The 16,385-nt window shown below is 47.8% G+C and overlaps 1 protein-coding gene across 1 annotated transcript in view; it reads right to left on the reverse strand.

The window, feature by feature from the left end:
* Window positions 1-16,385, reverse strand: part of cep170aa (centrosomal protein 170Aa) — a 71,661-nt gene that overhangs the window by 5,572 nt on the left and 49,704 nt on the right. The window contains 7 exon segments of the mRNA XM_048269384.1: window positions 411-666; window positions 4,117-4,167; window positions 4,958-6,592; window positions 7,445-7,580; window positions 10,605-10,706; window positions 15,543-15,957; window positions 15,959-16,106. Of these exon segments, the coding sequence (XP_048125341.1) occupies window positions 411-666; window positions 4,117-4,167; window positions 4,958-6,592; window positions 7,445-7,580; window positions 10,605-10,706; window positions 15,543-15,957; window positions 15,959-16,106 (2,743 nt within the window).

The raw sequence follows: 16,385 nt of genomic DNA on the forward strand, positions 1-16,385 counted from the left end.
AGAGAGAGAGAGATGGTATGAGACAGACACATGTAATGGAGGAGTAAGCAGTGAGACAATGTGTGATAAAGAAATAGAGTGACAGTGACGTCCAGCTCTGCCCCTAAGGCAGCCCCATCCCTCTCCTGCCTGATGCGACAGTGCTCTGAGTGTGTGAGAGTGTGTGTGAGTGTGCCTTTAAGGGTGACAGGCTAACGTTACTCCCAGCAGCAGCAAGCCACAGAGGCAGTGCCACCTCACTGTGAATCACACACACACACACACACACACACACACACACACAGGATATGGCTACGTGGCTACCACCACCCCTCCTCTCCACTCCACTCCACACTGATCCACTCTACATCTGAGCTGCTACACGTGTGTGTGTGTGTGTGAGTGCCGGACGTGTGAGAGTAGATGAGTACCTGGCAATCTCCTCGCTGTGTGCAGTCCAGTCGCGGATGTACTCGTCGTGTTCGCGCATGCGATGCTTCAGCACCCCGCTGCCCGCTCCTGGCGTGGGGGGGGCCGAGCCCGACCCCCCGAGACCCCCCCTGGGCCCACGCAGCGCCGGGGGCGCCCGCAGAGGACGCCCGTGCTTGGACAGGCTACGGTTGGACCCAAACTCGTCCTCCGAGGTGGACGCGTACTCCGGGGTCAGACGGCGCCATCGGCTGCTCACTGGAGAGAGTCGAGACAACAGGGGTTACTTTTGGCAACAGTGGTCATCGGGTGTCACGGACACTTGCAGCAAAGGCCACGTTTTAAGCCAGCTGTTGCGCTGTCCACTACTCAGCTAATTAATTCCAAACAAGATGAAAAGACAAAAGCACAGCAAACACACCAAAGCACTAGTTGGAGCGTAGACTACCACCATCACACACAAGCACCTATCTAGTACACTGTGAGTAGCATCTATCTAGTACACTGTGAGCAGGGGGATGCACACCACAACAGAGGGAGTTAAAACAGAGACTTCATAATGAGGAGTCAAAGCACTCAGAGAATCCTCCATAGAAATGTATGGGGTTAGTTTGTAACTCCAATATAGCAGTTGTCTACACACATATCTCGCCCCTTAATGTAAGTAACCAACCTCATTGTTGGAAACAGCATGACTGACAAAATAACTGCCCAAAATAACTGCCCAAAATAACTGCCCAAAATAACTGCCCGGAGCTGTTACCAAGATGGCCTATAAGGACTGATTAAAATGTGTGCACTATAAATTACAAACACTAAACATATATTACAAATAAAAAAACAAAGTTTATTCTGGTGTCATTCATGGGTGAACTTAATGTCAAACTGTCTCATCATAACTCAGTACATAACAACAACAACAAACAACAACAACAACAACAACTACAACAATAACAACATATTTATTTATTATATTGCGCTTTTCTAAGTACTCAAAGCTCTTTCCAGTGAAGGAACCTCCGTACAACCACCCCACCTATCACACCACCAGGCTTTGTCAGCCCTGCCCCAGTAGAGGTGTATAGGGTGGGGTGGAGGGGCACCTATCACACCACCACCTGCCCCAGGCTTTGTCATTAGCCCCTGCCCCAGTAGAGGTGTATAGGGTGGGGTGGAGGGGCATTAGGGAACTGCACCTGCCCCAGTAGAGGTGTATAGGGTGGGGTGGAGGGGCATTAGGGAACTGCACCTGCCCCAGTAGAGGTGTATAGGGTGGGGTGGAGGGGCATTAGGGAACTGCACCTGCCCCAGTAGAGGTGTATAGGGTGGGGTGGAGGGGCATTAGGGAACTGCACCTGCCCCAGTAGAGGTGTATAGGGTGGGGTGGAGGGGCATTAGGGAACTGCACCTGCCCCAGTAGAGGTGTATAGGGTGGGGTGGAGGGGCATTAGGGAACTGTATTTAAATGGGCATAGAGTGCCTCCGCTGGCTGCTCATTCACACTGCTGTGTTTAGGTCAATAAGAACAGGGTCGGGGGAGATGATTGGCACGTCACAGCTAAGCGTCAGTCATGGACGTGATCCTGTGACAGAGATGCAAGACTACAAGAGAGAAGCACTACTACATGGAGTTAAGAAATCAAAAGGCTCCACATTAAGACCTCACTAAAGAACATTGGCTCTCGGGGTCGACACTACAGTTGAGAAGTGCAATAATAAACTAACTAAACATGCGTCTTTCGCAACAAAGTATGAACATAACTCCGATACAACATAGAGGAAACGCACCGACAGCCGTCTGTAGAAAGAAATCTCGGAATTTTCCATTTCGATTTCGGAGGGGGGCAGTGTTCCGACCCGGCTGACCTCCTCAGAGTGCCGGCCGTCCACCCTATTACTGTAAGAGTTGATTTGCCATCTAAATGATTTAAGAAAGGTTATTTGAAGGTTTCATTCTCACCTCTTTAGGTGTCTTTCAAGTCCCATTGTGGACACTTTAAAAGCCTGCATGATGCCCTAGTCTTTATTTAGGAGCATGGGATGCATGTAGCACTTCCCCCAAGCAGACTGTCTGAACTACTGACACAGTAATGTGCTTCACCTCTGGGACAGGGTGAAGCCATGATGTCACACACACACACATACAAGCACACACACACACACACACACACACACACACACACACACACACACACACTGACAGCACCATTGCAGTGATGCCCGTGCCAAGCTCCAGTTCTTCTGTCACCCTATGAATATGCATGATGTGACCAAACAGCCAACCAAACAAGGGCCCAGTCAAAACAATGTGCAAAACAAAGTGACATCAACTCAGGCTAGAACTGAGCCACAACAAGCCACAGCTAGCAACAGATGCAACATGCCTTTCTGTTTCACACTTCACCTTCATTCAACTACACTGGATAGTACTTTTACACATTGGCTAATACTATTTGCACATTGGCTAATACTATTGCATGCATCCTCCAATTTAACACCCATTTTTGGAGTGCGAAAGCTTGACTTGAAAGGTTAAAACCACATTGCCTGGTAACATAAGGATAATTTGCATAACTAAATTAGCTCCCAACCTCATTAATTCTACTTCGCTGTCATAGTAACCCCATACAGCCAAAGTGTTGATCAATCCATTGAGTATATTTTGCCATAGAGTGTGTTAACCACAAAATATTCCAGTTATAGAAGCTGGCTGACAAATAATGTATTAATCAATTACTGTTGCAGCTGTAGACCTGGTAGAAATGGATAGCATGGCCAGCTTATCACTGCTCAAGCAGGAACAAACACACACACACACACACAAACCAGCGTATCACTGCTCAACCAGGAATATAAGACAGCAGGCTGGGTAAGGAGGGTGTGTGTGCACTACCTGAGCCAAAATGCTTTCTGTCAACACACAGCATAAACACACACACACACACACACACACACACACACACACACAATGTGTTGAATAGTTAGTGTGGAAATGTTCTGGTGTTGCATGGACATTTGACTCAGGTTCTGCACACACATACTAAAGAACACACACACACACACACACACTCACACGCACACACACACACTTAAAAGAGAATTCCGTTGTGATTTTGACCTAAAGTGTGTTGAAACATGATACCGAGTGTGAACGTATGTCTCATAGCTCACCTCGGCTTGTCCCCTGCACTCAGAAATCTGGCACTAGTTAGCCGATGCTACCAACAGTTTTTCGTTGCGGTGCCTCAGGCATCGGCCTAGCCATGCAAATAAATCACTGTTTTACACCATTTAGGAGGCTCAAAATAGCTCCATACTTTATTGGTAGACTTCCGAGGGCCTTGACATTTAAAATGAGACATTGAGAACTTTGAAAAAGCACTGGCAGTTTATTTACAAGACGATTTATACAGACAGTACCTTAAGGAATTTTACCGTTCGACGCCATCTTGAATTTAGTCACGATAAGTTCGGCGGCAATCTGAAACGAACAGGTATGATAAGGGATCAGATTCCAAAAATAATTCTGTGGAAATGCATGGATTTCGGTTGCTGCTACTGGAAGATTTCTACAGATTTCTGAGTGCAGGGGACAAGCCGAGGTGAGCTATGAGACATACGTTCACACTCGGTATCATGTTTCAACACACTTTAGGTCAATATCACACCGGAATTCTCCTTTAAAGCCTCTAGATGCTATTACAGTACCCATAATCTCCTCTGCGGTTGGGAGAGTTTCTGGAACTTGCTCAGGGCTCTCTGTATATGGAGGAATGAGCAATGAGTAGTGTTTAACAGAAACAGCACACACACACACACACACACACACACACACACACAGATAAATATACATACACACACACACAGATAAATATACATACACACATTTACACAAACACACACACCATTCATCATTCACCACAACACCAACAACAACATTCAATTGAGAGAGATACACATACACACACACACACACAACAGGAAATGAAAAGAGGATGCAAATGAAGGTGAGTCTTGTGAAACTGATTTGTCGTCTTAGGTTATCATTTTGCAACCTGTCATCAAAATCTGTAGCCATTTTAAGCTTTCTGGGAGATATGCGAGCTCTGTACAGTAAACATAGCTTGCAGATGTGCAAATGTGTGTGTTTCTTTTGCCTATGTAAGTGGTGGGCTGGTAAGATAATGTATGGTCTGCTTGCATGCGTTTGACAATAAATGCATATGGTAACATGTCATGTATGGTTAGTTTGTTTAGTGTGTGCATGCTATAATGAGAAAGGGTTTGGATATAGATGTCTCTGCAAGCAGGACTATGGGTGAGAATGCAAGAGTGTATGTGTGTGTGAGTGAATACACTGTGAATATCTATGTGTGTGTATGTGTGTGTATGTGTGTGTATGTGTGTGTGTGTATGTGTGTGTATGTGGATGTATGCTGTATGTGCATGTATGATGTGTATGTGTGTGTGTGTGTGTGGATGTATGCTGTGTGTGTGTTTGTGTGTGGATGCATGCTGTGTGTGTGTGTGTGTGAGTGCGTATACTCACCGGAAGGGGATCCATGTGTAGGCGGCGCGACCTTGGCCTTGACCTCATTGAGCTTGGAGATGCTGCTGGCTCTGGACTTCTGTGTCAGCTTCCCGTCGCCGGGCGCCGGTTGCCGCAAGCCCAGCCGGAGCGCCGTCTCCGCGGAGACCCTGGACGCGGCGCTGCGCACGCCGACCGTGGCCTCCGAGTCGCTGCGCGCCGAGATGGAGCCCAGCCGCGTGCGCCTCGGCTGAGCCAGCATGTCGATCCGCGACGGGGCCTTCCTGCCGGACGGCGGCCGCGACGTGGAGCTGGTGGTGGACACCTCCGACGCCACGGAGACGCGGTCGGCGTCGGCCAGGTCCGTGTCCGACGCGTCCCCGAGGCGGGCCCTGCGGAGCAAGGAGGCCCGGGTGGGCCTGGGTGTGGGGAGACCCGCCTGCTGCGCTTGCTGCTGCTGATGGGTCTGCCTGCTCGCCAGACTCCCTGAGCTGGCGTGGAGGGCCCTGCTGGCCCTGGAGGTCTTGGCCGACAAGGACGAGGTGGTTTTGGAGAGCATCAGGAGGTCGTCGGTGGAGGCGAAGTGGCCGCCGCGGCCGTAGGAGCGACTGGAGGGCGTGTCCTGGTCGGAGGAGAGCACGTCGGACATGGTGGACAGCGCGTGCGAGGAGGTCTGGTCGTCGTCGGTGAGGTCCAGCGATGGCTGGCGTCCGCGGTGCGTGCCGGTGTTGCCGGAGAGGGTTTGGGTGGTGGAGGGCCGGCTCTTGGAGGCCTTGCGCTCCAGGCGATCGCGGGCGGTGGTGGCGGCGGCGCGTGTGGCGGCCACCGACGCGGCACTGGCGTTGCTCTTCTCGCGGTGCAGGCTGCTGAGCGAGCGGCGTTGGCGGGCGGCGGGCCCGGCGCCGGGCCGCCGGCAGCCGGCCGTCTGGCTCACCGTGCTGTTGGTGTCCACGTCCGACTCCGGTGAGATGGAGCCTCCCGTGCGCGCGGGCCGATGATGATGGCCCTTCGAGCCGGATGTGACGGAGCCTCCCGGCGGCAGCGGCTTCTTCTCCTGGCGGCCCTCGTCGCGGAGCTTGGCCTCCAGGAAGGCCATGACGGCCTCGGTGTCCTTCAGCAGCGTGGCCGTGTCCATGGAGCCCGTGGAGTCACTGCGCTCGCGCGCCGCCTTCGCCCCCTCGCCTCCCCCGCGGCCGATGATGGGGATCAGCTCGGCGGGCACCGTCATGCTCGGCCGCTCCATGGTGAAGCTGCCCTGCCGCACCAGCGGCCTGCCGGACTTCTCGCTCTCGCTCCCACTCCCCCGGCCCTCCTGCCCCCTCCTCCTGCGCCCGCCGACGCCCCCCTCCTCCGACGAACGCTTCCCCGCGCCCTTCCCCTCCGACGGCGCCACCACTCCGTTGGCAGTGCCCTTCTCGACGGAGGGCAGGCTCTGCCCGTCTCCCTTGTGCCCGTTCTCCTTCTCCTGCGGCTCCGTGTCCTGCTTCTCCCCGATCTCTGAGCGCAGACCCAGGCTGCCCAGCGGGAGGCCCTTGGCCAGCTTGGGCTTCTCCTCGGCAGGCAGCTGGGGAAGCGTTCTCCTCTTGCGCTCCGTCAGGCTGGACGTGGTGGAGCCGCCACTCCTCTGGGACACGCTGGACTCGAATGCGTCGGGTTCTACAGAGGACGGATAGTGTGTGGTGTGTTTTAGTGTGTGTGTGTTTAACACTACAACATATGCATTTTGTACACACACATGCAGAATTAGAATGTACACACACAGAATTAGAATGACATTGGCAAGAATATGTTTTGCAGCTTTAATTGCACGTCAAGAGTATAAAATCTACCAGAAAGGCATACTGACACACTGAAACCAACAAACGCACTAACTGTGTGTTAGTGCAACAAACGCACTAACTGTGAGACGCCTTGCATTAAAGCATACATTGAGCCTATGAAAATCTTATCATATAACAGCGGAAATGTCACGCCAGTTTGATGAAGCACATCTTTTTCTGAAAGTCGTCCTTATAATGGCTGAATGCTACAGAGCGTGGGTGTGTGTGTGTGTGTGTATGTGTGTGTATGTTTGTCTGTGTGTGTGTGTGTGTGTGTGTGTGTGTGTGTGTGTGTGTGTGTGTGTGTGTGTGTGTGTCTGTGTGTGTGTGTGTGTGTGTGTGTGTGTGTGTTTCTGTGTGTGTGCGTGTGTGTGTGTGTGCAAATGCTTTGTTTAACAGGACCGCACTGCAGTGACTTTGTAGAAAGGTCATCAGCTCATTCGTCTGTTGGAGCAGGCTGTGAATGGACAATTAGCTTTGTGAATAACTCTGGCTCCTTGAGCTCACTGGACGACCAGTCTGAACAGCCGGAGCGTTACGACCTTCAAAGTGTCACCCTGTCCCTTCAAAACCAGATGCATCCATTGCAGTTGCACTTTTTACATAGGGAGCTGCATGAACAAGCCTTAGTATTTATCAATGCACCATGATTCCATGACGACAGTAACCACGGCGAGAGAGCACGCACCTCTCTCCTGATGCACAAAGGCAGAGGGCTCCGCCCCGGAACCTTCGGGGTCTGTGCGCGTGTGATTGGCCGTCAGGCTGGCCCATTGTGACACCCAGTGGGGGCTCCCGACAGCCACCTGGTCGTCAGGGACAACCTGCAAGGAGGCGGAGACAAAGACATAGCAAAGAGAGAGAGAGATTACACAACTAGGCTCATTTTTCATTCACAAAATACACAAAATACAATAATTAAAAAATACATAGTAAATAAAACAAACACATTGCTTTTAAAGGCTATTTGATTTAACTGTTCATTTTAATAAGTTAATGTAATATGTAAGTCACTTAGGACAAAAGCGTCAGCTAAATACCATAAACATAAACATATCATTTTAGAGGGAAAAAATAATTAAAAGGGTAACAAATCAGTCAAGGAAGGTCCCAAATCCCATATCACATTGAGCATTATGAATGGGAAATGAGGCTACTACACAGTACACTACACACTGACCTGGCCGGCCTGCTGAAACGCTCCACCAGAAGCTCTACTCTACTCCGGGGCCCGGCTGTCCGACACCTCGTCAATAATTGATGGCCCGATTAAATTAAAATGCCGTTCCGAGACGCGTGGGGGATAGATGTGTGTACAGTGCTTGTACAGTTCCTCTCACAGGACTGGAGCGATCAGTGCAATACACTCTCCACACACACACACACACACTTCTTTAATCTCAGGGGACTGGAGCGATCACAGCAATACACTCTCCACACACACACACTTCTTTAATCTCACGGGACTGGAGCGATCACAGCAATACACTCTCCACACACACACACTTCTTTAATCTCACGGGACTGGAGCGATCACAGCAATACACTCTCCACACACACACACTTCTTTAATCTCACGGGACTGGAGCAATCAGTGCAATACACTCTCCACACACACACACACTTCTTTAATCTCACGGGACTGGAGCGATCAGTGCTATACACTCTCCACACACACAGACTTCTTTAATCTCACGGGACTGGAGCGATCAGTGCAATACACTCTCCACACACAGATTTCTTTAATACATTACTGTGTCTGCCGATCTTTGTGTGCTACCAAAGACAAATAATACTGAATGTATTATTTACACCAAACGAATAAGGTAAATGGAAAGGTATTCCGCAGCTTTGGAACGCTGACACAGTCTATACCTGCACAGTCAATACCTGCAATTTAAAGTTGTGCCTGAATCTTGCGAAAGCAGACTCATGGAAATCCCAACAATGCAAACCGCTGAGCTCAGCTGAAACTGGCGTGCATCTTTCTAAAGGGCCTTTTAAGCACAGAAAAGCTCATTCATATAACATGGGGCACAATGTTCGACTTCCTTTTATAAAAATGGAAATTGGTGATGTAATTACTTTCATGCCCTCAAGGAAGCGAGCAATATTTATAATGGAGTCAGCCTTTATGTAGTCATGCCCTTAGAGCCACTGCTGTGTCTTCCCCCATGTCCTGTCCTGTCCTGTGTGTGTGTGTGTGTGTGTGTGTGTGTGTGTGTGTGTGTGTGTGTGTGCGCGCGCTTGTTTGTACAGAATGCAAATGCATAGCATGACTTAACTATCTATGCCTGTGAGTATGTGTGTGTGTGTGTGTGTGTGTGTGTGTGTGTGTGTGTGTGTGTGTGTGTGTGTGTGTGTGTGTGTGTGTGTGCGCTTGTTTGTACAGAATGCAAATGCATAGCATGACTTAACTATCTATGCCTGTGAGTACTGTATGTGTGTGTGTCTGAAGTCTAATGGAGTATGTGAATGAGTGTGTGTATGTGTGTGTGTGTGTATCTGTGTTTGTGTGTGTGTGTGTGTGTGTGTGTGTGTGTGTGTGTGTGTGTGTGTGTGTGTGTGTGTGGAGGTCGCCTGGAGGGGCAGGAGGGGGTTTTATTTCTCGTATTCCTCCCTAACTAGGTCACGTCCGGTCTCTGAATAACAAGGGAGTGGTCAGATGGACGAGAGAGCGGAGAGCCTGACTCAAATTAGCCTCCTACAAACCATCTTTATGAAATAACACACACACACACACATACATACACACACACATACATACACACACATACACACACACACACACACACACACACACACACACACATACACACACACACACACACACACACACACACACACACACACACACAAACACACACAAACACACATACACACATACACACACACACACACACACACACACACACACATACACACAAATACACACACACACACACATACACACACACACACACACACACACACTTTGCATTCCCATTCTTACGCACTCTCAGTGCCTGCTTTCACTCCCCGCCCCTCCTGGTGCTTTTGTGTTTGTAGCTTTGGGAATTCCTTTAGTATTCCTGACCACCCCTCTCCTTCCTAACGCAGGAAGCCCTGCTGACCCCCTCCGAGACGGACACTCCACTCATACGCTGGCCTCTCGCCACGGCCGGACGGCGGAGAGGGCTCTTCCCCGGGGGAAACTGCTCACTCCGACCGCAACCTGGCAGTCTGCTCTGGGAGTGATTTATGAGCTAATCACCATACAACTTCTCAGGGCCTCAATGAAGTTATCGCTATTCATTAGGCTCGTTTCCCTATAGTCGTCTTACTGTAATATGGGACTTTCCTCATGATTACACACGGTGGGAATATTCACCGTAATATTCCAATTTTCTAAGGTGACGCAAGGCATCATTTTAGATATTTGCATTGAGTTTAATAATGCACTATAATAATAACTTACATTTAGATAGCGCCTTTCTCAAACTCAGGCCGCTTATTTTAGATCTATACTAAAGTCATTAGTATTTCACAGAAGACTACAGCCTATAAATATCTCCAAATATCTGTAGAAGGATGCACAAAACCAATGGGAGGAGCTTGCATCTCACGACACTCATCTTTAGAGTTAGTATATCTCATTAGTACTCTCATGTGATTCTCTTTTAAACGATGTTCTCATGGGATTGCTCAGCCATCGAGCATCAGCCAGAGTGCGTGTCAAAACGAATTATTTTCTCTTGCGCTAATCTTCTGCTTTCTTTTTTTGAGATCATGAGTAAGTGCCTGTTGTATGATGACTCAGCTTCCCTGCAGTGTTGGTTGATGTGGTGATAATGCTGAGTCATGTTTACCTCGGCTGTCTTGCTGCTTGGCTTCTTGCTCTCGCTGGGTTTCCCTTCTCCTGGATGCTGGCCATCGCTGGACGGGTCCCGTCTCCCCTCCACTCCAAACACCTGACACACACACACACACACACACGCACACACACACACACACACACACACACACACAGAACACACACACACACACACACACCAGAACACACACACACACACAGACACACACACACATCAGAAAATACACACACACACACACACACACACACGCACACGCACACACACACACGCACACACATCAGAACACACTTTAGAACACACATTGGAACACAACCATCCTTGGGACACACTGAAAAGCTTAAAGATGCATTCTTTTAGATAGCCTGACTAATTACATATGTATGCTTGGTTGAAACCCCTTGCCCAGGTGGACCCACACACACACACACACATAAACACACACACACACACACACACACACACAACTAGCCTTAGGAAAATGTATGATGAATACTGATTGGCTGGGACGTTTTATTTCTTCTTTATCACCTATTATGGAGACTGAATTTGGGTTTGAGCTTTTCCCCAAAAGCATGCACCTAAATGCTACAGGAATTTAGTTCGGTTAATATTGTGTATTAGAATGGCTGACTGTTCCTTTAAGAATCAGTTAATATTGTGTATTAGAATAGCTGACTGTTCCTTTAAGAATCAGTCAGAGCACTGAATAGGACCTAACTGAGACACAGATGTAAGTGGCAGGCCAACGTGCCCTTGTGGAAAAATAAAAACATATATAACAAAGAGAGCTGCCCTTTGAAGTCCAAATAGGAGCCATTTTAGGGACCAAGCTCCTCTTGAGGCACTTGAGAGGATACAAGCAGATGGATTTGATTCTGAGGGATGGACATTGCCAATAAAGTGGTCCCACTTCACAACAAGACATTTGCAACAAACACACAGCATGCACATGGCATTTTTTAGCACTTTTGCACTTTGCCCTGGATGTCTTATGAAAATTATGAAAATTATGAAAATCTTTGTCTAACTTTTTGGCCCTCTGTGTGCGAGTTCTTCCTGACTGTTAAAAAAGACATAACAGCAGAGAGAGAGAAAGAGAGAGAGAGAGAGAGAGAGAGAGAGAGAGAGAAATTCCAATCTATATATCCAAAATTCTTTGAGAGATCACAAGAAAATTAGATTTATTAGGAGAAGAGGAAGATTGTGCAATACTAGCTGCACACTACATACCGTCAGTGGTGGAATGTAACAAAGTACAAATACTGTTACTGTACTTAAGTAAATTTTCCACGTATTTGTACTTTACTTAAGTAAAATTTATAGTGCATACTTTTGACTTTTTACTTCGTTACATTTTACAGCAATTATCTGTACTTTTACTCCGCTACATTTCTACAACACCATCGTTCCTTTTACGATACATTTTATGATCAGTTTTTTTTTTCTCTGACAAACACGCTTGTTTTACGGGGGTTGCTACCAAAGATTCTGGAGCTTACGTGCATTCTTAGAAACATAAGCTTCTAGTCTAGACCAGGCAAAGCGTGAGCTTGTAGCCATCTGCATTCGGTAGGCTATATTCACCAGACCCATGGCTACACTGTACATGCAACTGTGTTCTGTGCCTTTCTCTGTCTGTTATCTGCAGCGTTAGGGCCTCCTCTCTGATGAGATTGCTATCCCATGATCAGCTGGTTACAGGCTATGCCCATGTTCTGTCACCGCCTGATCATTTTGCGCACAAATGAATGGTAGACTATTAATGAACCGGTGGCGGAAAAACTTAACATTTTCCAGATTAGGAAATATTCCTTAATTGTGTGTGATTAAATAAAGATGCATAGCCTACAATTGGGGGGTAGTAACGTGAGCGCCATTCAATGTCTATCGTCTCATAAGTGAAACTGAACTTAATCATAAAGACACCTTTCTCAGCAACTTTTCTGTTCAATCAGCTTAATTGGCATTCACGATCCACCCGACGCGTTTCCCTTGTCTATCCTGTTAAACTTCAGGCTCTCGTGTTTTGCTGAATGATATTACTCAGCAGATCACCCTAGTAGATAACCAGAATTACAGTCTCTAGAATTGTAGGTCAGAATGTAAACTGGGCCACAGATGGTAAGCACAATTGCATTAACTTAAAACTATCTAGTCGAGTATAACCTAAAACTAGCTTAATTAAAATGCCACAGCCCATACTGATTTTTTTTTCCTTTTAGAATATATATATTAAGAGAATAAATCATTATGCAAATACTTTACTTTTAATACTTAAAGTACATTTAAAAGCAGGTACTTTTTACTTTTACTTAAGTAGGGTTGTCATTGTGGTACTTTTACTTTTACTAAAGTAAATATTTCTCTGTGTATTTGTACTTTTACTTAAGTACTGAGTTTCAGTACTTCCTCCACCACTGCATACCGTACACAACTGTGACAGAAAGAGAGGAGGAGTGACCACTGAGCAACGCCCCACACACACACACACACACACACACACACACACACAGTATTGATGAAGTTTAAATGTTTGTAATGTTTGTTTGTTTACTTTTTTGTAATTATCACTATTCCTGTGAACGCTTTGGCAATGCATCATATAATTTGTCGTGCCAATAAAGCATATTTGAATTGAATTGAATTGAGAGAGAGAGAGAGAGAGAGAGAGAGAGAGAGAGAGAGAGAGAGAGTATGCGTGTGTGAGTGTGTATGTGCATGTGCATGTGTATGTGCATGTTTATATATATATATATATACACTCGTAAAAAAAAAACCCAAAACCTGCCTCTCTCTTTTGTAAAAATAAATGTCAAATGAAATTGACAAAGACTTTTTATAGGCACTGCATGAGCATAAGAATGAGGCTCTGCAGAACACAGAGTGACACCTCTATAATGTCATCAACTAATCCAGCCTGACCAATCAAATCAAGGCAATTGTCTATTTACGCACAACCACATTCCACTGCCTCCTCTGTACAATACAAATAACTGTAGCCGTTAGACATCACATGCATGGGAGGAGTGTGTGGTTTGTGTGTGTGTGTGTGTGTGTGTGTGTGTGTGTGTGTGTGTGTGTGTGTGTGTGTGTGTGTGTGTGTGAGAGAGAGAGAGAGAGAGAGAGAGAGAGAGAGAGAGAGAGAGAGAGACAGTATGGGAGTGTTTGGGAGGTGGAGAGTCTCAGCTCTTAAAGCAAGATGCCTTAGGCAATTCTCTATTTAATCTATTATTGTTATATATTGTTATTCATTCCATCAATAGCCAGAATCCTTAGTGTGTACATCCTTCTCCATTCAATAAAGTGTATGATAACACACAAGCCGTCCAGTACAGCGTACTCATCTCCCCTTAAACAAAAGCGCTGTGGTGAAATGGGATCATCATTTATTCAGTGGACCTGCGGCTATGAGCTGCTTCACCCAGTGAAAGCTATCTCCAACACAGCAGAATTGAGCAATAAATCAACGTCAAGTACAAATGTGTGTGTGTGTATGTGTGTGTGTGTGAGTGTGTGTGTGTGTGTGTGTGTGTGTGTGTGTTTGAGAGGGTGGGATTGGTTGAGGAAGTCTAGAGACTTCAGAGGGCTAATCTACTAAGGTCAAACTGAGGGTGTGTGTGTGTGTGTGTTTGTGTTTGGTGTGTGTGTGTGTGTGTATGTGTGCTTACGTGTGTGTTTGTGTGCTTGTGTGTGTGTTTGTGTGCTTGTGTGTGTGTTTGTGTGCTTATGTGTGTGTTTGTGTGCTTGAGTGTGTGTGCTTGTGTGTGTGTGTGTGTGTGTGTGTGTGTGTGTGTGTGTGTGTGTGTGTGTGTGTGTGTGTGTGTGTGTGTGTGTGTGTAAACACACAGATGTCTCTCAGCGTCTGTTGGTGTAGCGCCGACCTCTCTAGTAAGAACCACTAAATCAAATCAACCAGTTAAATTAAGGAATGCTAGGTACGTGTGTCCACTTACATACATGCTCCGTTACACACTCATACATACGCGAGCATTCACACACACACACACACACACACACACACACACACACACACACACACGCACACACACGCACACACACGCACACACACGCACACACACACACACACACAACACAGTAGAGCCGTAGCAGAGACCAAAAGCTGACTCCCCAGTGCCTAGATCACTAGCCAAGCCAAGCCAAGGTCATGCCAAGATAACATGTGCTGATAACATGTCACTCTTCCCTGCAATACACTTGATAGTGATATTAGATTAATGAGCTGGTTAAAGAAACAATGATGGACTTCAATTTCATTACCCCGGAAATTGTTAGGACATGATACTGTGTCCTATAGATTTTTGTATGCAAACATTTTAAAAGGTAAAGAGTGCATTGGTCAATAAAACACATGCATTTTTAGCCTACATGGGACCTGAAGACACTCCTCCTCCTCACTGAGCTATCTTACTGATCATCAGTACACACACACACACACACACACTCCTTCTCACTGAGCTATCTTGTTGTTCATCAATATGTTGATAAACAACATAAACCCCATACAAACACCTACAATGCCCATCTCAGATTTCTCTCATCTGATCACTTACATCCTCCATTATTCTACTCACTTCAGTGTGATTTTATTTATGTAGCAGTAGCACCGTAACTTACATCATATATATAACACACATCTCAAGACAATGTACAGAGGCTAGACCCCTTTCTCAACCAACTCTTTCATGTGTACAAAAAACATCCAAAATCATCACAATGGCCCCAAAGCAACATACGACTCCCCCCCCCCCTGCACCTTGTCAATCACGTGTCTGTCCGACCCCCTATAACTTGTCAATTATGCATCTATCCCACCCATATACCTTGTCAATTATGTGTCTGGCCCGCCCCATACCTTGTCAATCATGTGGCCTGCCCCCGCCTTTGTCAATCATGCCTGGGTCTGCCCCATACCTTGTCAATCATGCGCCTGGCCTCCTCCTCCTCGGGGTTGCGGATCTCCTGCTCGATGGTGTAGGTGCCCTTGTCGCTCTGGTCGTCTCCCCCGTCCAGTTTCTGCGTCTCCTCCGTGGGACTGGCCGACTTCCCCGTGGCGACCGAGCTGCGGCTGGCCGCGCTGGCGCTGGGCTCCTCTGACCGCTGCCTCAACATGGCCGACCCGCTGCCCTTCCCGCCCTCGGAGCTCTCCATGGCAACGGCCTTGGGCCGCGCGGGGGGCGGCGTGGGACACAGACCCTCTCCTGCCGACGCTACGCCGCCGCCTCCGACGCCGGCCACGCCCACGCCGAGGAGAGGTGCAGTCTGGGAGAAGGGAGGGCGGCGCTATGCTGGTTGTCCTCGTCAGAGAACTTCGATCATGGCCGCGGCGGCTGGTGGTGGACGAGGCCGGAGACGGGCCGTCACCTTTGACCCGGCCGCCTGCCCTCAGGCGCTCCTCGAGGGCCTGCCTGCGGCTGCCGAAGCGAAGGCCTGGACCGTTCTCCGAGTCGCTCTGGGTTCCGTCCGCATGCTTGCTGCCTGTGAAGGAACGTACAGATGAGAACGCTCAGCATGAGGGGCATGAGAACCCGAGGAACCCCAAAGTTCCATTGTTACCTCGTACGGGAGAACACAACAGGAAGAAAAGTGCAGGAGGACACACTGAACAACAGCGTTCTCACGCATGCAACATGCAGTGGACATAGAACTGGAATTGGCCTTCTCACTCTCTCTCTCACACTCAGACACAGCTACATCAGAGGTCTCTCTCTCTCTCTCTCTCTCTCTCTCGTTACACACACACAAACACAATATATC

The sequence above is a fragment of the Alosa alosa genome, chromosome 18 (genome assembly GCF_017589495.1).
Source record: "Alosa alosa isolate M-15738 ecotype Scorff River chromosome 18, AALO_Geno_1.1, whole genome shotgun sequence".
NCBI classification, from domain to species: domain Eukaryota; kingdom Metazoa; phylum Chordata; class Actinopteri; order Clupeiformes; family Clupeidae; genus Alosa; species Alosa alosa.